Raw genomic sequence first — 24,807 nt, forward strand, 5'->3', positions numbered from 1 at the left:
GCAAATTAGAAAAATTAAAATATTTAAAAAAATAAAATTATCATAAAACATATTATTGTTTAAATAATACCTCTTCAAACTAAGATTCTAAGAAAATAAGTATACAAATTATTTAATAAAAATGATTTTTATTCATGAACACTCTTATTCATGAAAATAAAATGTAGATTGACTTTTTCTTGTTACCCGCACCAGCAGACATTACTCACCACACAAATAGGACGAAACTTATAATGAAAGTGTTTAATATCATTGTTGGTACCTTTGAAAGCTACATTTCATTTGTTTCATTGATGGTGCTCTCAGGAACAAATCGCTTTAATGATAACGTAGTTTGTGCCATAACCATAAATGTATGTATAGAAGAAAATCAGTTATGTTAATGACATTAATTCGCTGCCCAATTCATTTAATGTATTTTAAGAGGGACATTCAAGAGCTTGCACGGTTGCAGTGTGCTTCTTTTAATTAAAATTCAAAAAATTGAAAATATAATGGATTTTTGTGAATTTTTCAGCTTCATCATCTAATATTTTGTAATCAAATATACCCAAAAAAATTTGAAAAAAATCACACTCTCACAATCTTTAAATGCACCTTTTAAATGTAGAATTAATTTGAAATAGTTCCTAGGATACATTTTTTTTGAAGGTGTTTAAAAATGGTTCAGCAAATTAATTAGTTTGGGTGAAACTCTATGATTAAGTATAGTTGAATGAAAAGAACTACGAAAAATAGGTATTCATGTGAGAGGTCACAATACCCCACCCTTGTGATCATCACATAAGATGTAATAAGTGTTCAGTGGACTATTCATTCTCATTAAAAATGAGTTCAATGAACTATCACTCACAAATAATGGATCAATACATTTAACTGAAAACCAAAATGTTGAATTTGATATGAATATCATGACCTTTAAGTTGTTTCAAAACCCAATTCCAAAGTGTTTTGAAATAATAAAGAGTGGTCATATAGTGCATTTGAAATCTAGTAGTATATTCTAGGATATGTGAGCATATTTATATTATTTGGTATAGTTTGGAAATTTGTAATTGAAGTCTCTAGAAACAAATATAGGATACTTTCATCTATTGATAATAATGGTTCAGGATGTATCAGGAATGGTAGATTGTTTTATATTAAATCTATTTAATTTATAATGATTTACTGCAAGGGTAGGTTGTGTCAAAATGCAAGCTTCAAAATAGACTATGAACATCAATTAAAATATAGACAAGGCATTTTGTTAGAAATAAAATGTACACTTACTTGGAAATTTGAAAGTGCAAAGGCATGTGAACTATTTCATAAAATATCTCAAAGGGATGTGGTAGGTCATGGAATGTTCTATACATAAAAATATATTTAAAAATAAATCAATTTTTTTAAGAAAATGTGCAATGGGTAGGTGTAAAGTCAAACTCAATGACATTTGTTAGAATCCTACGTAAGTAAGTTATGTTAGGAAAATGGTGTCCAACCTTGCAATAATTAATTGTCGATGTGAGTGTGAGTATTGTGAGGGGTATCTCCTTTCCGACTCTAGTCTCATGACTAGTCGTTGACCAATGGTTGTGTGTCTTGGTAAGGCTACCTCGAAAACAAAATTTATTAAATAGTTTATCATTGTGAATCTTGGTCGTTCATTATTAGGTTAGAGGTCCAACAATGGACATTGGTACACACCTTTTGTTGATGGATTAAAACTATGATTTTATAATACCATTTGATAGTTTCATGTATTGTATCTCCTATATAATAAGTGCATGAGGGGCTTGTGATGTATCATAAGAGTCGAATGGTTGCTAAGCTACCTCTAGACCTTCATTGGTGATACTTATCTAAGAAGTTTTCTTTGCAAGTACATTTTGGTTTGTTATCAATTTCTAAATAATATATTAGGTGACTTTCATGTGTGAGATTTTCCTCCTAAAAGGGTGTTCCCCTTGTACATCATTGTGTTGTGATATGCATTTTTTATTAATGTTATTTCTATTAGTCCACACAATGCTAATTATATTGATAATGGGGTGAATCAGTATAATGTCGGTCAATTCAAACTTTTTACTTATTACTAGTTTGTGATATTCTTTCCAGGCGCTTAAGCATTCATCAATTAAACAATATAATCATGTAAGACATAAAGGCATTCACTTATTACACCAATTTATCTCATGGAATCCCTATTTGGGTTAAAACCTCAGTGTAAGATGATGCTCACAAAATTTGCACCCTTCTAGAGTGTTCTTGGACAAGAGCTTATCCTTGTTAGAAAATTGTGATGACATCATCAAGTGTCACTTGATTAAGGTATTTGAGAGAGAGACCTATTAGAGTCTTTACCCAATTAAAAGTAGCCTAGTTAGAGGACTTAAAACACAAGTGAATATGTTACGTAGCTAAGGGATTTAATACAAAGTACTTTAAGACAAAAATACATTTTGAGTGGACTCAAAACCCCTCATAGCAACCAGAAAGATATACATTAAAAAAACCCCAAGTTTTACAAGGACTTGGAACCTAAGTTCACAAAAATAATAGCAAACCAAGTTTTACAGGGACTTGGAACCAACATAATAAACAAAACAATGATCAATACCAGATTTTACAAGGACCTAGAGCCTAAAGTAAACAATAATACAAAGCTAGAAATGAAACAAAAAATAGGAAAACCAGGACCAACTACCCTGCTGGAGACCAGAACTAGTAACTAGATAAGTTCTTTAATAACCTTTGCTAATTCCTTGCCACCTTCCATTGTACCACATAGGATGTCTTTCGTAGTAGAGCCAAGAGCCTCACTAGCTTCTTTCTTCATGCTTTGTCTCATTCTTTTACTAGGGCCACCTAGAATCTTGATAGCAACAACAGTAGGGGACATAATCTCCTCATTGCTCCTTTTATCTAAACTAGTAGCAGTTGCACATAAACTAGAAGTCACCATCTCCATTCTTTTCCCACTATCTTTTTCCAATTGGTGAAGTTCCATTTCATAGGCCTTCAACTTTTCAAGGATATTCCTAACCTGATTTTCCAGCTTGACTCTCTTCATTTTTTCATCATCCAATTCTTTCTAGATTCCTTCCATCTTTTTCATGAGAGCAATAATTTCACTGTAGAGCTATGAGTCAACCTGGAGAGAGGCATCATCTTTTAACTTATCCTTGTGGAGAAATGACAACTTCACCATATTGTTTTAATCTCTGGTCTCATCATCTGACCTTTTCTCAGAAATAGTAGTAACTTCCTGGGTCACCTTAAGATGTAACTGATTCTCATTATTTAAACCCTCTTGACCCATCATTTCCTTATTGTTCTTCTTATTCAAATTTTGATATTTTATGAAAAGGGTGTTTACCTCTTCATTCTTCTCCTTGTCAGAATCCACTAGGGTCTTGACATCAATGCTTTCATTTTTAAATTGTGAAGGACTGACGCTATAGTTCAAAGTAAAATACCGATGGAATTTATGAACCCTTTTTTATTTACCATCCAAAATAAAATACTCAAGAACACATGATAAAACATCTTGCCAAATTACCTTGATTTGTTCCAGATCGTAGAAGTCCCTGTTCTTCACAAGCCTTTTTTCCTTCTTTTCATTTTTGGGAAATTTTTTGAAAGCAACATTTTAAATATTGGTTTCCATTATGAAGTTTAATTAGCCCTCCATTGGAAGCCCAATTATCTTAGCTATGAACTCCTCCGTCCACTCCATAGTGGCCCCATGAAGAGAGACCCTTTCCTCAAACCAATTCTTAAAGAAGTAATTAGTAATGTGTGGTTTGTAACTGTGCAACTTCTCAATATATGTTGTCACTTTGCCCTTCTAGAGAATCTCCCACACCGCACTTTACACTTTCCATTCTTTGCAGCTCGACGACTCCTGCTTCCTTGGCTCCCCACCCATAGTTCTAACTGCTCTATAAGTTTGATGAAAAAGACTAAATTTTGTAGAAGAAAAATTATGATTAACCTTAAAAAGGCTTTTCACCTAGAAAACATGTAAAGTCCTTTTGATGATGACACAAAAGAACCTCCTCAAAATGCAATTATAGTCCATAATCAAAACACCACTTGACATAATAAACCACAAAATATCATGTAATCTTTCCTTCAATTGCATTAGCCATGTCATAATTAATGATTGCCCTCAACTCACTCTCCTTACTGAGGTAATCACTCCAAGTTAGCTTTTCATCCTTATAAAAAACTTTTTTGTTTATCTTGTTAGTTGCTTTGTTGTCTTCACAGAAATTATGAGTTATGATTACTTTATCTAACTTTTTAATCAAATTTTTAATCTCCGTGATATTACCATCAATATTCTAAATAATCATATTTTTATTATTAAGCATGTTAACTACGTTTAAAGAATCTCCTTCTAGCCATAAGTTCCTACAACCAAATTCCACTAATAGTTTAATAGTGTAAAGGACAGAAATGGCCTCAGCTTTATGACTGGTCGAGTGACTTATACGGATAGTCACAACATCCACTACTCTGCTATTATTATCTCTCAAGACTCCACCACACCCAACTCTTCTAGGGTTTCCTTTAGCTAAACCATAAAAATTAGCTTTCACCCAACCCATAGGAGGGGATCTCCAAATCACATATTGTCTCTGTTCATTATGTTTTGTTCTAATTCCTGCCATTTTCATTGGATTTCTTATCTACACTTCACTATTTCTATTCTAAGAAATAAAATTCTCTTTGATGGCCCTGATGATATTTTGACCCACCAATCATTCAAGCATTTCTTTATTTCTAAAAATTATATTGTTCCTTTCTTTCCAAAGATCCCAAGAGAGATGGGGGAGAGATATATTCCAAAAAAATTCAATTTCAGAGCCTTTGATAGGACATTTCCAATTCTAAAAGCATTCGACAATATTTCTAGGCTAACCCCACCAGATATTACAATATTGAAGGAGGGAATCCCAAATTTTTTTACTATATTTACAATTCATGAAAAGGTGGTTCATGTCTTCAATTTCCATCTTACATAGGGAACATTTGTTCACTATATAAATTCCTTTTTTTTAAAGATTATCCAAAGTTAAAATTTTGTTGTGCAACATAGTTCAAAAGAATATATTAATCTTGGAGATTATACCCTTTATCCATGCTTTAGTCCAAAGAGGCGAGTTGACCTTCTCCTTAGATATAAAGGCAGAGGCAACCTTGAAATAGCCACAACATTCAATCCCCCACACCATAGTATCATCCTTATTAGGATAAAGGCTACAAGAATTTAGAGAAATTTGAATACTAGAAAAGATACCCATTGATAGTCCATTAATTCCCCACAAATTCTCCAAAACATGTTTTCATCTTACTATAGGAGTGATATCAACAAAATAATCCAATAAAGGATGATCTAACAACCATTCATCTTCCCAAAATTTAACCTTTCTTCCATCCTCAACTTTCTACTTATAACCTTTATTCATAATGTGTTTAGACCCTTGAACAACTCCCAAGATAGAAGAAGAGTTAGAGATGATAGGGTAGGACACAAATTTAGACATAGAGGTAGCATTATAAAGGTATTTGTTTCTCTAGATAGAACTCCATTCTTTATCATCATGGTATACTCTCCAACCTTGTTTAGAAAAAGGAGCTTTATTCATTCTTCTGATAGATCTAATATCCAAAACTCCTTCCTTCTTAGGTTTGCAAACCTTTTCCCAAGAAATTAGTGCCATTCTCTTTTTTTCTTGAATTCTAGACCACAAAAAAATCCTTTGGATTTTATCAATTGTGTCTTCAAATTTTGTTGGAATTTTGAATAGGCTAAGTGCATAACTAGGGAGTCTTTGAAGACTTGCCTTAAGTAAAGTGACTTTACTAGCTTGACTCAACATATTACCTTTCCAACTAGCTAATTTCTTGTTGAGTTTCTTCACTAACTCCTCCCAGAAGGATTCAAAAGGACTATACCCCAAAGGGAGAGCAAGATAAGTACTCGAGACAGAGATTATAGAATAGCCCAAAATGTTAGCAAATTTCTTTTGTCTAAGAACAAGAGTATTGATAAAAAGAGAGAACTCTTATCCCAATTAATCAATTTCGCAATGGACATAGAGTAAAGATTCGGAGCCATTTTTAGACTTCTTGCCTCCCTAACATCAACTTTTCCCAAAAAAATAGTATCATCCACAAACTTTTCTTGAGGACAGATAAGTGGATTAAAAGTAGGTCTCACACCTTGAACTTCCCCTCTCAAGACCAATCTACCAATATATCTGCCAAGGCTATCAGCCATAATTGTAAAAAGAATAGGTAAAGTTGGATCACCTTGTCTTAGACCCTTAGAAGGTATTAAAAAATCAAAAGAGCTCCCATTAACTAAGACGACCAAAGAGGAGGTAGAAACAAGTTGCATAATAAGCTCAAGAGTCGGATTACTAAAACCAAAAGAAAGTAAAAACTTTTGAAGAAAGCTCCAGTCAACTCTGTCATAAGATTTAGCTAGATCCACCTTCATTAAAAAAACCCTGCGAATTAGAAAGAGATAAAGAGTGAATATTTTCATGCACATAGATAATAGAGTTCAGAATTTGCCTTCTGAGAATGAAATCATTCTATTGTTCAGAAATAAGGTTAGGAAGGATGACTAGCAACCACAAAGTAAGAACTTTAGAGATAATTTTGTAAATAGAATTAAAAAGGCTAGTGGATCTACAATGTTCAATGGAGTTAGCTCCACACTTCTTTGGAATAAGACAAAGGAATGTAGAATTAATTTCCTTAAGCATTTTTTTGCTCCAAAAAATCCTTTCACTGCATCACACACATGTTTACCAACTACCTCCCAGAGTTTGTGGAAGAAGAAGATTCAAAATCCATCCGGTCCAGAAGATTCATCTCCTTCAAAGGATATAATTGCTTTATAAATTTTTTCTCCATAAGTAATAGCTATCAACATTTTGTTTTGCTCATTAGTGACCACATGAGGAATAGCTTCAAGAAGCTCTTTCTGACTAGAGCCATCAACATTAGGGTCTAAAGATAGGAGAGAAGAGAAATATGAAACCAAATCTCTAGCTATTTCATTTTCATTTGTTATTTTAACCCTTCCCCTAGAAATACTAGAAATACAATTCTTAGCTCTATGTTTCATCATAGTAAGGTGGAAATTTTTGATATTTCTGTCACCTTCTTTAAGCCAGATAGACCTTGATCTTTGTCTCCAAAAGATCTCTTCTTTAGAGATAATATCATGGTATTTAACTAGCTTTTCATTTTCTTCTTTAACCAATTCCTCTAAATAGCCTTCCACCTAAATCTTGTCTTGGATAATTTGTAGCTCATCATTCATATTTGATTTTCTCTCAAAAATATTACCAAAAGATTTCTTATTTCATTCTCTCACTCTTTTTAAAGTATATTTAATTTTGGAAGCTACTCAGAATAGTGTAGTACCTTCAATATTGATGTTCCACCACTTTTCCATAGAGGAATTAAAGTTTAGATGTTTCATTTACATTTTCTCAAACATGAACGGGAAGTTCTTCCTACTTTGTAAAGGCTCAACCTTAAATTGGAGTAGGAAGTGGTCAAAGGAAATCTTCTGAATGATAATGAGAGAGCAGATACAATCATTAGTCCAATCTAGAGAGATAAGTGATTTGTCCATTCTAGCTGGAATGCAATCATTTTCAACTCTTTTATCACTCCATGTAAATTCAATAACTTGGAGTTCCATATCCATAAATCCTTCTTTATTAATAAAATCCATAAGATCCAATATTCCTTCTAGTTGACTAGTATTTCCTCCTTTTTTCTAATGTTCATAGAGACCTAAATATTAAAATCCCCCAACATTATCCATTTACCATTGTAATCTAAACTTTTAAGTTTAGATAGAGAATCCCAAAACTTTTGTCTTGTATTTTTTTTATTAGGAGCATATATGTTGAACACATACCAATAGTTTCCTTGAGATAAATTCTACATCCTGATCGTAATAAAGTGCTTATTAGAATCCATCAGGGTACTAGAAAACATAGAATTCTTCCACATGATCAAAGTCCCTCCTGATGCTCCTTCAGAACTACTCACCATAAGACCATAGTTATTAAAAGATTTTAAACTTTCAACTCTACCTTTCTCCATCTTCATTTCCTAGATCACCAATTTATCAAGTTTATGATCACACACAAAATTTCTAACTGCATATATTTTATGGATGTTATTCATCCTCCTTACATTCCAAGTTATAATTTTCATTTCTTTTTAGGGGTAAAATCCAAAATAGTTGTTTGCTTCCCATTAGCAATATTCTACAAACTTTCTGATTCTCTCTTCTTTTTGGGTGTCTTTCTACTTGATTTTTCGAGGGTTCCAACATCCGATTTCAATTTGAGAGGTCTTATTTCCAATTTAATTCTTCAAATTACTACTCCTGAAGGCATAATAAGAGGTGTCATTTTCTTTTCAGCCTTCTTTCTTTGTCCTAGTGTTTAAATTCTTCTTTACCTACTTTTGGTTCCAGAGAAGCGAGTTCAAATACCTTCAAAGACATTTCTTCAGAAAGAGGTTCCGATAGAGGAAGATTTCCTCCATCTAGAGAATCCTCTACAAAGTTATTCAATCAATCTTCCGATTGTCCAATCCCTTCCACTAGGATTTCTCCTTCCTCTAATTCCCCTAGTCCCTCCACATCATGTAAATCCTCAACATAAGTATGATAGATGACCATTTGGATTTGTATAGTCCTTGATTCCTCCTTATCCTATGAAGAGGTTAAGGTTATATCTTCTTCATTCATAGTTTTCTTACCTTCATCCTACAACTTCTCCTTCTTCTTAATAGATTATGGCCTAAAGATATCTTTAATTTTTTGACATTTTGGATTAGATGTTGCAATTAAAACTTTAGGTTTCCAAACCCTTTTATGCACTTTCTTCTCCACATTCAGTAGCTTTTTCTTATTTTTAAGTTTCAGAGGACAATTTTTAGCCCAATGACCCATTTTTTTGTAGATGAAGCACACATTAGGAAGATCTTCAAAAATAACTTCTTGAGTTTATTTTCCCAATTTTGAGTTAATTTCCACCTTCTAAGGAAGGTCCTTCAGGTGCACTACTTTGACATAGATCCTAGCAAACAAGAGTTTAGATCTAGAATAAGACATATTATCAGTAGAAATAAGCTCTCCAAAGAATCCAACTATCCCCTTAAAAAAATCTTCATGCTAGAACTCAAGTGGGAGCCACAGGAGTCTTACCCATATTGGAGTAGTGAGAAAGAACACATCTGAGAGGTCTATATTTGGTTCCCATTTTTTAATTGTTAAGGAGCTATTGCAAAATAACCATGGTCCACCACATAACACCATTTCAAATCCTCCTTATAAGTAAATAGAAAGGAGAAAAAACCTTTAGAAATTAAAGCAATGTCAACCTGATCAGGAGGGCCCATTCTTTTATCATATTTCTAAAGGTTTCAATATCTAGACAGGCCCCTAGAAACTTCCCAACTAGGATTATCTCCAGAGAAGATATAGAAAAAATAACTATTAGGTCTAGGACAAAAATTTGAAACTCGTCTTTTTTAGATTTCCCAACATGATTTAGAGGTAACATGAGGGAAAGATGACTTACCTCTCGATCTTCTTCCAAATAAAGAAGACCACTTTCTTTGACCATCTTCATTGTTCTCCTTCTTCCACTCCTTATCATAGGAAAAATAGATTTCCTTACATACTACAGAACAAGGGCCCCCTTTCAAAATATTCTTAGATGGGTCCCTAATAGGGGTAACAATAGCAGTCAGAGGATCAAACTAATGAAAGTCACAATCCCCATGCCTTCTTGAACCAAATCCCATCAAGACTTTGTCTTCTTGTTGCTCCAGAGACCTTCTTGAACCACTACCAGGATCAGTTTCCACAAACCTAGCACAACCCTCAACAATCCTCGTAGTTAGATTCCTGCCTAAAACCCTTCCTTCCAAACCAAAGTCTATCCCCACAGCCAAATTCCTGCCCTTCATAATTTGTAGGAAGTTCTTTGTTAGCTATTTTATTATTATAATTGTAAGAGAAAAAAATAGAGATTAACATGTGAAAGATATATACTTATCTTGATTTAGATCTCTTTGATGCTCATACACTAGTCTATAACTTGCTCGACTCTCCTCGACTCTACAACTCAAACATTTTAGTCATGTTCTTAACTCTTTGTAGCTTCAACACTTCTTCTCCTTATTTGTTAGGCTCTCCTAGCTTCACTCCACACACTTTACTTCAACTCTTGACACCTTCATCTTTCTCCTATTTTCTTCTGTAATTGCAATAGCCTAGCACTTTGGCATTCCATCTTCTCAAATGTGCAATCCACGTGGTCATTCAAAAATGAAAGACTATATACGATTTTTACTCAATCACCTTCAAGCCCTAATCCAAGATTTTAAAGTTTGAATTCTCCTACCTCTGTCATGTGCCATTTTTGCAAATTGTGTGTGTTAAGTCATGTCCCAAAAAGAAAGGTCATGGTTGTTGTGTGACTCTCCAGTCTACTCAATAGAATTTTGAATTTGAATTCTCTTGCCCATCTTCCCATTGGAGCTTCATAAGATAGTTCCTTCTCCACTCTCTCATATGTCATATGAATTACACTTGCCCTTGTGACGTGTCTAGATACATGTTTCATGCATTTTCCCTTTTACCTTGATGTTTCCTTAGTCTAATGAGTTGTCTCTAAGAACTTCATTTCATCATATCTTTTTTGGCAACCAGTTTCTATTACTTGTCCATCTATCCATACTTCTACCTATTGTCAACTTGTACTTAGTCCAATTATTTTTTGAAGACCAATTATATTCACCTATCCATTTTTACCATATTCTAGTCCTTCTCTGATTGGAATGCGCTAGTTGTTAGAATCTGAAAAGATTAATAACCCAGAAAACTAGTGCAAAGAGTAAATATCTAAACTATGAATGCAAATGATACAAAATCAAAATAGCATCATAGAGTTAGTCTCCAAGAGAGTAATGCAAATGCTAGAAGCAAAATAGCATTAAGAGGATGCAAAAAATAAGAGATACAAATACAAGCCAGGTAGCATGCTTATATAGGCTAGGAAGAGAGAGGAGGTGGCAACACCAACCAATGAGGAGCAACCATCTATCGGACTAAAGATAGCAAAGTATCTTCCCAAGATAGCTAATGGATGCTCACATGTAGGAAGGTGACACCTCACAACCATTCACCTAATAAGACATGCTTTATTAACCTAAGCGAGATTATTAAAAGTGTAGGAAAAACCTAGCAAAATAGAAAAAATAAAAAACTACACTAACACTAGTTTCTTTCCTTGTCCCATTGATTTTCTTTCCCATACTCATTGATACTTCATCTTTTTCTTGATATCAATAATAACTGGCCTTATCAATAAGCTCCATTGGTCTCCAAAATTTACTCCTTTTATAGTTATTCCAATAATCTCCCCCTTTGGCATTGATGGAAACCTAAACACCATTTACACCATTTAATGCTTTAGCACAATCTTCACAATGTCTAATGGAAATGATTTGACTACTACACACACACACACATTTGATCTTTTATTTGTGTCTCTATTTTCTCCATACTTCTCTATGCGAATGTTCTTCTTACTTCTCCCCCTTTTTGGGCTCACTTTATGGTACTTTCTTTTTCTCTTCCTTCCTCTGTTGGTACTCACTTTCTCTATTATGCTTTTTGGTCTTCCATTATCTTCTCATGGTGTTCCCACTTCTTACCTCTCCCCCTTTAACAAAAATGCCAAAGGTGCTTACCTATCACCTTTATATCTATGACTTCTCCGCATTTGGAGTAGTCCCTTTGTGATCATCAATCTAGTGTATGTTATAATCTTGAAAGGTTATGGCCTACTGCCAAACCTTTTTATTTAATTAAGGCATGATAGAGGTATGACCCCTAACTTCCCTCTAAGATACTCAAATTTGTCCTTTCGAAGAGGTTTTGTAAAGATATCTACCAACTATTCTTTAGTTGGAACATATTCCAACCTGACTGCTTTCTCTTGAGATTTCTCTCTCAAGAAGTCATACTTAACAGAAATGTGATTTGCATTTGAGTGAATTATCAAGTTCTTTGATATGTTGATGACACTTGTATTATCACAGTTTATCTTGATCAGTTTTATTGTATTTACCTAAATATTTTCCAGTAGTTGTTTGGTCCATACTATATGTTTGTAGTTTATTGCTACAACTACATATTATCTTTTTTAATTGACTGAGAAATAATTTTATTTTTTTTGCTAACCCATGCCACTAGTCTTCATCCAAGAAGGAATGCACCACTATGCATGTTATTTATGTCATCTACATTTCCTTCCTCATTAGCATCTGTAGAGACAATAAGTTCAAAGGTTCCTTTGTGAGGATACCATTATCCATATTGTTTAGTATCTTTTAGGCATCTCAAGATTCTCTTTACAAAACCCATGTGTGGTTCTTTAGGATTGGAAGATAATCTTGCCACTATTCCTATTGAGTGTACAATATTTGGTTTATTGTGCACTGAATGCTTTAGTTTACCTTTCATGGACCCGTAAATTTTTTTGTTCACTTCTAGGCTCTCATCTTCCTTTGATAGTTTACAACTAGTCAACATTGGGGTGCCCATCGGTATGGACTCCTCTAGTCCAAAGTTCTTCACAATCTACCTTATATATTTCATTTGACTTATGAGGATTCCACCTTTTAATTAAGATACTTGTAGTCCAATGAATAATTTTATCCCTCCAATCAAGTACATTTCAAATTCTTTCTTCATTCCCTTAGAAAATTCCTTGCTTATTTTATCATCACCTTCAAAGATGATATCATCTACAAACATTTATGTTATTGGCAACCCAAATCTTGTTTCTTTTTTTAGGTACATGTTGGTGTTGTTACTTGTCCTCACAAATCCAATCTTGTTCAAATATGAGTGAAGTCTATCATACCACACATGAGATGCTTGTTTTGGTCCATATAGGCTTTATTTAGCTTGCATACTTTTTCCTTTCCATCTTTTGATACAAACCCCTTAGGTTGATCTATATGCACCTCTTATTCAAGGACTCCATTTAGGAATGCATAATATACATCCATTTGGTATAATTTGAAATTCTTGTATGCTACAAATGCTACAAGTATCTTGACTCCTTCTAGTATGGATAGTGGTGTAAAGGTTTCTCCATAATCAATTCATTCTTCCTGTGCATATCCCTTACAAACAAGTCTGACCTTATTCCTTATCACTTCCACATTCTCATTTATTTTGTTTATATATACCCATTTTGTGCCAATGAGATTTTTTCCTTTGGCTAGGGAACTAAGCTCCATGTTTCATTTTTCTCTATTTGATTAATTGCTTCTTTCATGGCCTTTAACCAATCTTCATCCTTCAAGGCTTCCTTTATGTCCTTGGGTTCAACATGTGAGAGTAGACAAGCACTCTCTCTTTCTTTTCTCCTTTTCATCACTCTGGCATCTTTATCTCCAATGATTTGATCAATTGAGTGGTGTCTCCTTATGTACTTTACTAGAACCATTTCTTCTCTTGGTGCTTCATTCATTTTCTCTTCAGGTTGAATTGCTTTTGCTTGTACTTGTTCCTATGCAACTTCTACAAGTTCTTCTACAATAGTTGCAGCAAGTGGTATGTGCAAAAACTACTTGTAGTTTTTGGGTTCTTTATTTCTTCCTTAGTCATTTTATTCAAAGAACTCATCTACCTTTACATTTGTAGACTCCACTATTTTTTTGTTGTTCACACTTTGCTATGAGGGCTACCACTCCTATTGTGGTTCACACTCCACTTGTTGCATCTTCCATTGTGACACAGAATGTGTGGTATTCTCATAGTCCTTTCGGATCTGTTGAGAAACTAGTAGAGAAGCAACAAGCTATCATTCCAGGAGAGTTTCCATCTAGTTTTACCCAAGTTTCTACTTTTTGACAAAATAGTTACTCCTCTCTCGAGGACGATGAAGATATGGAAGAGTTTTCATGAATTTTTTTTATCATGGAATGTACGAGGTCTCACAGACCTCTCTAGAAAGTACTATGTCAGGGACATCCATCATAGACTTGGCAATTTAGATTTTCTCTATATGCAAGAGTTTAAAATCTTTGGTTTCAAGCTTTCTTCTACATGTCGTGTCACTTGGTCAAAAGACATTATGTTTTTGTCTCAACATGAAACTGGTAGAGGTGGTGTAGTTACTCTCCTGTCACCTCACCTTCATTCTATTATTATTTCGCATGGTTTTGACCCCACACACAAAATCATTTGGAGTTTTCTCTCTCAATAATCATTCTTTTAGTAAAGTTAATGCTTATACTTCCAATGATGTTGTGGAAAGATCTCAACTATGGTGTTGGATGTTTGACAACTTGCCTCCTGCAACTTGGGTGATGTGCGGTGATTTTAATATGGTTGAGTTGGCTTCTGACCAAGAAGAAATTTTGCCTTTTCATTGGACAACTAGGGAAAGGGAAGTGTGGCACTACATGCACAATAAATTGGGCCTATTTAATCCCAATACTAACCGCCACCAACAAATTGGGGTTTGGCACACTTGGTCTAATTTTTGAGTTGGCTCTAGCCGTATATTAAAATGTCTCCATCATGCCATGATTACTGCATAATCTTTTTTTCCTTTTATGAGGATCGAGAGTTACCTGTCATTCCCTTGCTGGATGTGATGTTGTCATACCACTATCTCATTTATTTATCTATTTTTTGGCAAACAGTTGTCTAGCGAGATGTCAGAACATAGTTTTTCCTCAACACGTCAGTGTTGATGCATTCTTCCACTATTGTTCACATCCTACATGTCTAGAATTTAGAGCCATGTCCTCACTCTCAATTTGGCTAGATTCAATGGTGGAATGATGCTATTACTAGAATCGCTAGATTTCTTCACATCTATGGGAGGTAGTTAGCGGTTTTCAAAAAAAGGTCTTATGAAACCAATACCAAAGCCCTCAGGAAGGCTTCTAAAGCTCTTACCCTTAACCTATTTGATGTTGACTTACAAATCCAGCTTGCCAAGCTTCATCATGATAAACAGATTATGGATAATTATGTTGCTCAAGGGGACCCAAATCAAAGCTCACCTCCATTGATTGGAGGTTGGCGATAAAGCTTCTAAGGAGTTCTTCCAGGCTCTTAGGACCTATCATACCAAAGTTGGGATTAAAAAGATTAAACAAGGCAATACTATTCTCTCCAATTTCCCTAACATCCTACAACCTTTTGCGTATCATTATGAAAATATTTTTGCTTCATAGGGAAATTCGGTTGCTTGGGAGGAAGCTCTCAGAAAGTGTATTTCTATTACTCCAAACTACTTAGCAGTCGAGCAACAGGCTTTTTATGATCAACTTCTCACCATCAAGGACCTCAAAGAGGTTGTCTTTTCTATGGTGGATGACAAGTCCCCTAGGTGTGATGGTTTCTCTTGTGAATTTTACAAACACCTCTAGAAGTCTATAGGTCTAGATCTGCATGATGTCTATCTAGAAGCTTACCATACTAAGAGCCTAGGAGCCATTATTAACAAAGGAAACATTAAATTCATACCTAAAGCCAGTGACCCTGAAGATATCTATAACTGGTGGCCCATCACCTTGTTTAATATGTCTTACAAGATCATTGTTAAGGCGATATCTCTTAGAATTTGTCATCCCCTTCCTTTAATTGTGAGGCCAGAGAAAACTGCCTTTATTAAGTCTAAGTATATTCTTGACAACATCATTGTTGTTTGGGAAGGCATGGAATGGGCTCACAAATCCAATCAATAGATTTGCCAAAGCTTATGATCACATTGAATGGCCCTTTATTTTGGCTATGCTTCAGGCATTGGAGCTCGGCCCTAACTTTCTTCAATCTATGGAGATGCTTTTTCTTGTATTACCATTAACAATTCTCTGCCTAAAACCTTTAGGCTCTTTTGATCCATTAGGTAGGGTTGCCCTTTGGCTTTGACTTTGTATGTTCTTGTTGTTGAAGGGTTTAGTTACTTACTAGCCCATTTTGTTTCCTCTAGTTTGGTTTGTGGCGTTTCCTTGCCTAAATCTTCTTCCCAACTTGTCAATGGGCATTTTGTTGATGATTCTTTCCTCACTCTTTTGGAAGATGAGGAGAATATTTCTAATGCCTTGCAATGCTTGGACACCTTTTGTAAAGCTTCTAGTTTGACTATTCAATGACACAAGACACTTTTTTATAGACAATCTTTTCTTCTCGCCCTGCCTTGACTTACTCACTTCAAGTGGAAATGGGTCACTCATGGGGAGATTTTCTACTTTCTAGGCATTCCCTTTACTTTCCAAGCTTCACCAGTAAACTTATGGAATGTTGTGCTCATGAAAATTGAAAAGAAGCTTGACTATTGGCTTGCGAGGAAATTCTAGATTTATTCTAAGGTGTTGGTGGCTATTCATGTTTATTATTCCATGTGTTGGGCACCTTCTAAAGCCTCTTACCTTAAGTTGGAATGCCTACTCCATGACTTTCATTGGGCATCTAGTTATGATCACCATGGTTTTCATTGTGTTGCCTAGGATTTTTGTTGTCTCCCCAAGGAGTCTAGAGGTCTAGGCCTTCTTCCCACTCATAAACAAGGGCTTGCACTCTATGCTAAGTGGATTATTCATGCTATCACTGGTGATGAAGCTTGGAAAGTGTTGGTTTGGCACTGCATCGCTTCTGGATTTTTTGTCAACAAGCATGCATGGAAGGGGATTGGATTTCAAACCCTTCTTGTCATGCAAGAACCTATTCACATCAAGGGTTCTTTTGTTATCAAGAGCATATGGAAGGCTTGGGAAGCTATCAAGCCTTGGCTTCACTAGGCCGGTGATGAGTCTCATGATGGGCTTTCTCCGAATTAGCATAACCTTTGGTGGTCCATGCTGTTTGCTAGTTAGGGCGTTCCTCTACCAAGACTCAAGGTGCTGGTGCTCTGTATTTTTTCAAACATGGCATGAAGACTCCTAAAGACCTCTTTTCCAGGGTCTCTACGAGTCTTAGATCTTGGGAGGATATTCAAGTCTAGTTTTGTCTTGCTTGTCAAGATCAACAAACTTTTGGTCTTTTTCTCTCTATAATTCCAGATCATTTAAATCATAAGGTGGGAATTCAATCTATTCCACCTTGGTGGAAGGACTTGAAGTGGTATCCGACAACACCCTTCACCAGTTACAAGCCATGCTTAGGATATCGATGGCTTTCTCCTCATCTTCCCATGGTGGATACACTCAACCAATGATGGCATTTGCAATCTTCTCTTTATCAATGAAGGATGCATTTTGACACAATTTGGAGTGCTATCTCTGAGCCCAAAATTGTCCATTTTGCTTGGTGCCTGCTTTTTCAAGGGCTTCCTTTTGGGTTGCGACTCAAGCATATTGGGGTTCTTGATCCTCGGTGTCCTTTTTGTGGGCAATTGAAATTGTTTCTACATATTTTTTGGTTCTATAAGTGTGCCCAAAATTACTACCACTATATACATGATTTCTTTAAGCTTTTTAGGCCAGAATCCTTTTCTTGGCATATGGTTGTGTTGGGTGATTCCCCCAAGATTCCTAGGAAATTTACCTATATCTGGCATACCTTCAAGATGGAATTTTGTTTACTTTATGGAAGGATAGGAATGTTGTTCTTTTCACTCACGACTTTCTTGATATCAATGTTGTTATGTACACTAAAGCATGCATTTGTAATAATGTCATGATGCAAATTCAAGTCCAAGCTAACAAAGTGGCTCTGGAGGTGGCTCAACTTTAGGAGCTACTCAATCATTGGGGTAAAGTGCCCTATATAGTCCGGAGTGTCTTTTGACACCTCGGTTAACCATACTCTGCCTAAGGGCCGCTGTCAGGGGTGCAACTCCTCTGTTCGCCGCTCACATATGCCACACTCCCAGGCTCCTCGCCATCACTCTCCTAGTGGTGGTGATGGGGTTTGGCATTGTTGCCGATCAACTTCTTCGTCTTGACATGGCTTTGGCTAGTCCCGGGTGGCTCCCCATCCTAGTGCTCCTCCTGTTGCTTCTGGCAAGTGGCCTTTTTGCCTGAACTTCGCTATCTCTCCGCTACAGGTAGATGATAAAGATAAAGATAAGGTTTCTGATAGCACTGCTAATGGTTGGACTATTCCTAGTCAGTCTGCTAACCCTAGGGATGACTGATGTTTTAATGATCGAGATGAACCACTCCCCTCGATCGACACTACTTTGACAGCCTGAGTGGTTGCTTAATATTTTTTTGTGAATTTGTAACAAGTATATTAATTTATTAATAGAAAAAGACTATTCATCAAAAAAATATTGTGAAAGACAAGGTGCTTGACTAAAAAACAAGGAGGACAAAATTTCTCAAATTAGAAGTTCTTAAAGTATTTCTTAAAATTCTATATGTATATATATATCAACAAAAACAAATAGATTCCTTATAAGTATAAATGAAATAATTATAAAGAAAATAGAAATAGAAAATATGATTTTGTCAACAATCACACAACCCAAAAATTTGATTAATCAAATCCATTTGTATTTCAACTTTTACTCTCACCTAATACCAACAAAATATTAGATACATGAATTCCATCAACAAACATTATTATAAAACTAATATTTTCCTTCTTCCTTTGATCCTACTACTCATTTTCTCCACACTGTGTAAGCAAAAACTAATAAAGTAGGCGAGCACTTCAAAACACCAAAAAAATTACGTCATGATTTCCCATACTTTCCCGAGGTCAAAGTTCCATTCCGTCTTTAAGGGGGCGCTTTATCTGCTTTGAAACTGGCGAACATTACAGTGGGCCAGATAACTGTCCTACCTGTGGCGTAGATTTATTCTAAAACAGACCTACTTTGATATAAACGCTCAAAATTGTTGCTTAGTGTACAAATTACCAGACAATTAGTTTCAGAAGCTTCCGGGGAATTTAGGGTATTGTCTCTACTCCATACTGGGCGGCCATTTGACCGTAATTTTTAGTCTAGCGTAGCATACGCTGCCGAAATTCAGTGCATAAAACTACAGGATATATGGACAGAATTGCTGCAGAGTACGCTGCAGAAGCGGGTTATGAACTGTCCAGATGTCACCAATGTTGCGGAATCGATGTACATTCTTGATGGCCGGGCAAAGGGCGACCCACTTGTACAAATGGCGTGTCAAAGAAAGCATAACTCTTCGATTGATAGGGCGAAACCTGCCGAGAACAACATTGTTGAGCCCGCTAGCACGTGGGCTTTGAATGGAAAAGATGGCCCAAACTTCAGATTTGTTCAGGTTTGTTCACCTCAATCATACATTTGCAAGATATTTTGTTTAGTCTACCTATGGTAGATTTTTCAAATGAGCTTAATGATCCTTTGGGAGGAGTTGGTTATTAATATATTTGGGGTTTTGTCCACAGTTTCGAACACTTTTAACTTTCATCGGATCAACACTTCCGCAGAGGAGTCCAATTGCTTATACCCATTTCTTCAATTAGGCATACAATTTGCAGCAGTATGATTGTTTTGATTCCTCTTTGAGAGTATTGACATCCAAATGTATGCTGTTATGGCCAGGGAAAAGTCTTCTATAGCCCTGGAATTCCAAAAGAAGGATCTGACCTGGGTATTTGGAGCTTCAGTGTTCTGTACATTCTTTTACTTACTAGGAATGTGGCAAAATGCTTCAGTCGTAAATACGGCAGCTGTGAAACTCGCATTTTCACAAGTAACCCCGTGTCCATTGCCGATTAATCCTCCAAAACCTGCATATGTGAATCTAGATTTTGATGCCCATCATTCGGGGACTGCTCCGTCCGATAATGCCTCAGAGCCTGAGAAACCCATTTTGTCGAAGCCCTGTGATATTCAGTACAGTGAGTACACTCCATGTGAGGATATTGAACGTTCGAGGAAGTTTGACAACCATAGGTCATTCTTCAGAGAGCGCCATTGCCCAGAAAAGAATGAGCTTCTCAGATGTTTAATACCTGATCCACCTGGATACAGAACTCCATTTCGGTGGCCGCAGAGGAGAGATTATGCTTGGTATGCCAATGTACCTCACACGGAACTTACTCTTTTGAAGGCTGATCAGAACTGGATTAAGTTTGAAGGGGATCGATTTCGCTTTCCTGGGGGTGGAACCTCCTTTCCAAATGGTGCAAAACGGTATATTGAGGAAATTGGGAAGTTAATTCCTTTAACTGATGGGTCTATAAGGACTGCTCTTGATACTGGTTGTGGGGTGAGTACACTTTCTCTGCCATTTTCTTTTCTCATTGGAAATGACAGCATTGCATTGCCATGAAAACTTATAACGTGTTAACTTTTCTTGTGTTTTTTTGGGGTTCCTTGCAGTTCATTTGGCATTTGTAGTTGTGAACATTTTTTTAATCTAAAACTAGGATCAATTTGGGATAAAGTAAAATTATTGTTGAATGAAATGACTTCCGAGGTCTTCATTATATTAACTTTTTATAAACTAAGGTACTGAAAGAGAGTGAGGCGGTTACTTCTGCATCCTGTTTTAGGCTTGTTCGAGTATAACTTTTTGAAAGTTGTGTTCTATGTTTGACAGCTTTCCAATTACTTTTATGGCATAGAGTGCTGTGCTTCTGTTAATCTGCAGTAGCATAATTTGCAAAGTAGGCAGCAGCACTCTTTGCAAAGCATTGGCAATGTGGCATCCTAAGCTACTGTACAGAATAATACACCACATGATAAAACTTTGCCTTTTCCTGATTGGGCAAATTTGATGCTTTACAGTCATACATATTAGCTGCATAGGTTACATAATCTAAGGGAAGAGATCTGTAGTCGGTTAGGTTAACTTTGTGTAATTAGATTTCTTAAATTTTAAGTTGAATTATGCCATTTTTTTGGCGTATTAGGGATCTCTCTGTAGAGGCCATGGAGTGCAAAGCGGTAAAAAAAGTACCGTTTTAAAACACTCACCCAATGCTGGCTATGGTCATCCACAATAGTCAGTCACCAAAAAACACCAATACTTGTGGTAAAATGTCCTAGTAGTTATTATGAAATATTTTAATAGTGGTGCACAAATGGGTCAATCACCGACCAAAGAAGTTAAAAAATGATCGACTATTAGTACATGTGCAATCAACTATAAAGAATATCTATGACATCCACTCTATCACGATCATTTAACCCCTTAAGGTTATTGGGTCTCTTCCCCTATAAGCTGCATAGTTTACAATGTACATATTGTAATTAGAAATACTAATACCGTTCAATATGTAGGTACTACACATTTTACCAATCAGTCAGCTAAGCTCAAAATATCTGACTACTGTAACCATTTTTATAGGTTGCTAGCTGGGCCGCTTACCTATTCAGATACAAGATTTTGACCATGTCTTTTGCTCCAAAAGATATACATGAAGCACAGGTACAGTTTGCTTTGGAGAGGGGAGTGCCAGCCATGATTGGGTTATTGGGCACTCGTAGACTTCCTTACCCTGCAAGGGCTTTTGACATGGCTCACTGCTCCCGGTGTCTGATCCCATGGACTGATTATGGTATTGAATAATAATCCTTTTTTAGGGATTGTATTCAGATTAATTTAGCCTTGTACTTATGCTTGTGTATAACTGTATACCTACTCTGGTCTGCAGATGGCGCGTTCTTGATAGAAGTAGATAGAGTCTTAAGGCCTGGTGGCTACTGGATCTTATCAGGTCCTCCCATTAACTGGAAAAATCACCACAAAGGTTGGGAAAGGACAGAAGCAAGCCTAAAGCAAGAGCAAGAAGCGATTGAGGATCTTGCTAAGCGTTTATGCTGGAAGAAGATTGCTGAAAAGGGCGATCTGGCTGTATGGCAAAAGCCTACCAATCACATTCACTGCATAAAAAAACGGAGAATCTTCAAGTTTCCCCCATTTTGTGAGGGGGGAAATCCTGATACAGCTTGGTATGAATTACCTTCAATTACTCTGTCTAATAACTTATTAGATCTGAGATTCTGTAATGTTAGGAAGAATATCACCAAAGAATAACCGTTTCTCATACCAATTTATAAGATAGCATGCTAATACTTGATCTGTTTTTTTTTTTTTTTTAAAACATGAAAAGGTACCAGAAGATGGAAACATGCATAACTCCTCTACCCACAGTTAAGAGCATTGAAGAAACTGCAGGGTTGGCTGTTGAAAACTGGCCAAAACGATTGACAGGTGTTCCACCCAGAGTAAAAAGAGGTACCGTTGCTGGAGTAACAACTCAAACATTCAGTCAAGATACAAAATTGTGGACCAAGCGACTGATCTACTATAAAAGGTTCATTGAAAGTGTTACTAATGGAAAATATCGTAACATCATGGACATGAATGCTGGCTTGGGAGGCTTTGCTGCTGCTCTAGCCAATTACCCAGTATGGGTAATGAACGTTGTCCCACCAGATGCTAGAAACAACACTCTTGGCACCATATATGAAAGAGGCCTGATTGGAACTTACATGGACTGGTATGCTCTGTCTTTGGCTGGCTTAAATATTACATCAACGCTTGAAAGTACTAAATAGTCAGTGTTAACTTTTTTCAAATTTAATTTGTTTCTTAGTTCTGTGATGTTTAAGATTAGTTCTGTAATAGTCCTGTGATATTTAAAGCTGGCCCTCTGCCTCTTTGCTCTATACACTCTGTCTGAACTAAGTTTCACCATCTGAACTAAGTTTCATACCCATTTGAAATTATATTTACCTTTTTGAAGACTATGCTGTAGCATCAATAGACAAGATGGCATTGCACGATTGATTTGGGTAATGTGCTCTCGTATTTTCTGTTTTCAGGTGTGAGGCTTTCTCGACATATCCCAGAACCTATGACCTTATTCATGCTGATGGCATTTTCAGCATGTACCAAGATAGGTAATACGCATTTCCCAGAGTTTAATGTATGGAGTTTAAACTAGACATATTAGCAACACATTCTCTTCCTCTACTTGTTCAAGATAATAGCGTGAGCGTACACTAAAATAGCTCACTAAAATAGTTCAATAAAATAGTTATCAACTACTAACTACACAATGCTCATCTGTATCTTATCTGCACTTCAGGTGTGATATCATAGACATTCTTCTTGAGATGGATCGTATATTACGCCCAGAGGGAGCAGTTATTATTCGTGATCATGTAGATGTCCTGGTTAAAGTGAAGAAAATAACTGATAGTATGAGTTGGGAAAGCCATCTTGCACATAATGAAAGAGGTCCCTTTAGCGTAGAAAAGATCCTATTTGTTAATTCTACGAGGTTGGCCGATAGCTACTAAGCGTTGACTTGAAAATATGCAAACTAGATGATTTCAAGTTCACCAGAATAACATTCTCAGAAGTTAAAGGAACAGAGAGGTAATATTCCTAGCAGGTTGAAGCAGAGGGTTCAAGATTCCTATCGCTACATTTTAGATTATATTTCTATTTAGGTTTCTATTAAGGGATATTATAGAAGATTTAAGTTCAGCATGATCTAGGTGCTTGCGATGTGAATTGTCATTGAAACAAATACCTTCAGAAGATGCGTATATAGAAAATGTCAGAGTATATGATAATCATTCAACGGCGACTTTGAAATATCTTCCTTTATGCGATGTGTAGTAGTATAATGGAGATGTCGGTCATATTGAGCAATACCAAAACTAATGTTGTAGAGAACAATACAATAGATCAATATTTAAATATCTATTAAGATAAGTAAAGCAAGAATGAAATCATTAATAAAAGAAAAGTAAAAATATTTAAGCGCAATCTTATATTGTATATCTATATTTTTTAAAAAGTTAGTCTGTATCCTGTTCAGTTATAAAATAATTTATTGATCTTATACAACATAACATTCTAATTTTCTGTGGTGTGCCCCTTCAGACCTTGTGGACCATTCCACACCTTCCACCTTTGCTCCTGTTCGGTTCCAAGCTTCTACCGCCACTGTTCAGCTCTCTTAGCACACTGACCACTGCGCTGACAACTTTTCTAGTTTTTTTTTTTTTTGGGGGACCTTACGGATTGCATCTCTTGGGATGTTGTTCGTCAGTGCAGGAAGAATCATTTTTCCAACTGGGTGTGAGTAAGGCCTTCTCACCTTTGTAGAATGCCTCTAGCCTTTGTGATTTGTGTCTTATTCTTGATATTTGACAGCATTTATTTTTGTTGTTCTTCAGTCATTGTTGGCCTTTTCTTGACAACACCTCCTTTGTGTTGTTTGAATTCTTGTTGTACACGTCTCTAGGTACCGGAGACATCCCCAAAAATGTTTGGATGCAAAAGGTTTTGGTTGCCATCTCCAAAGTCCCCCAACCAACAATTGATGTCTCCCACCAAAAATATTGAGCATAAGGCATCATAAAACTCCTAAGTCTTATCCTCTATCATCCCCCCTTAAAAAAATGTTATTACTTATATAATATATGTTAGTAATTATAATGATAGCCACTATAGTTTTCCAATCAATTTGCTTAATTGCCTCTAGAAAGACTTGTCAATGATGTATAGTTATCTCCAAGTACCCCCGTCTCCTATTTTTGAAAATTAGCCGTACCAGTACCAGTACCAGTCTCCAAGGTCTCCAAGTACCCCAGTCTCCTGGTAACCTTGGGATTTATATAACATGAAAATTTACTACACAATGAATGTTAGTATGTTTTAATTTTTAATACAGGGTAATTACAAAACACAACTGAGGGAAGGGAGAGGGAGTTCACATGTACATAGATGTTTTTATGTAGTAGGTAAAGAGGAGAATGAGAGAATGTATTGTAA

The 24,807-nt window shown here is 35.9% G+C and overlaps 1 protein-coding gene across 2 annotated transcripts; it reads left to right on the forward strand.

Annotated features, from left to right (window-relative positions):
• Positions 1-18,880: 18,880 nt before the first annotated feature.
• Positions 18,881-23,624, forward strand: LOC149578830 (putative methyltransferase PMT17). Of its 2 annotated transcripts, none has more exons than XM_089831942.1 (7): positions 18,881-19,323; positions 19,451-20,277; positions 21,361-21,571; positions 21,668-21,965; positions 22,127-22,516; positions 22,842-22,919; positions 23,108-23,624. In XM_089831942.1, exons 2-7 carry the CDS (start codon positions 19,588-19,590, stop codon positions 23,319-23,321), a joined length of 1,881 nt encoding a protein of 626 aa, XP_089688068.1. In that variant the 5' UTR covers positions 18,881-19,323; positions 19,451-19,587; the 3' UTR covers positions 23,322-23,624. The 2 variants fall into 2 exon arrangements, with proteins under 2 accessions (XP_089688068.1, XP_089688061.1); XM_089831935.1 differs by having other exon boundaries at positions 19,025-19,323; positions 19,608-20,277.
• The last annotated feature ends 1,183 nt before the right edge of the window (positions 23,625-24,807 follow it).

The sequence above is a fragment of the Cupressus sempervirens genome, chromosome 1 (genome assembly GCF_028749045.1).
Source record: "Cupressus sempervirens isolate cs-2001-9-10 chromosome 1, ASM2874904v1, whole genome shotgun sequence".
Taxonomy (NCBI): domain Eukaryota; kingdom Viridiplantae; phylum Streptophyta; class Pinopsida; order Cupressales; family Cupressaceae; genus Cupressus; species Cupressus sempervirens.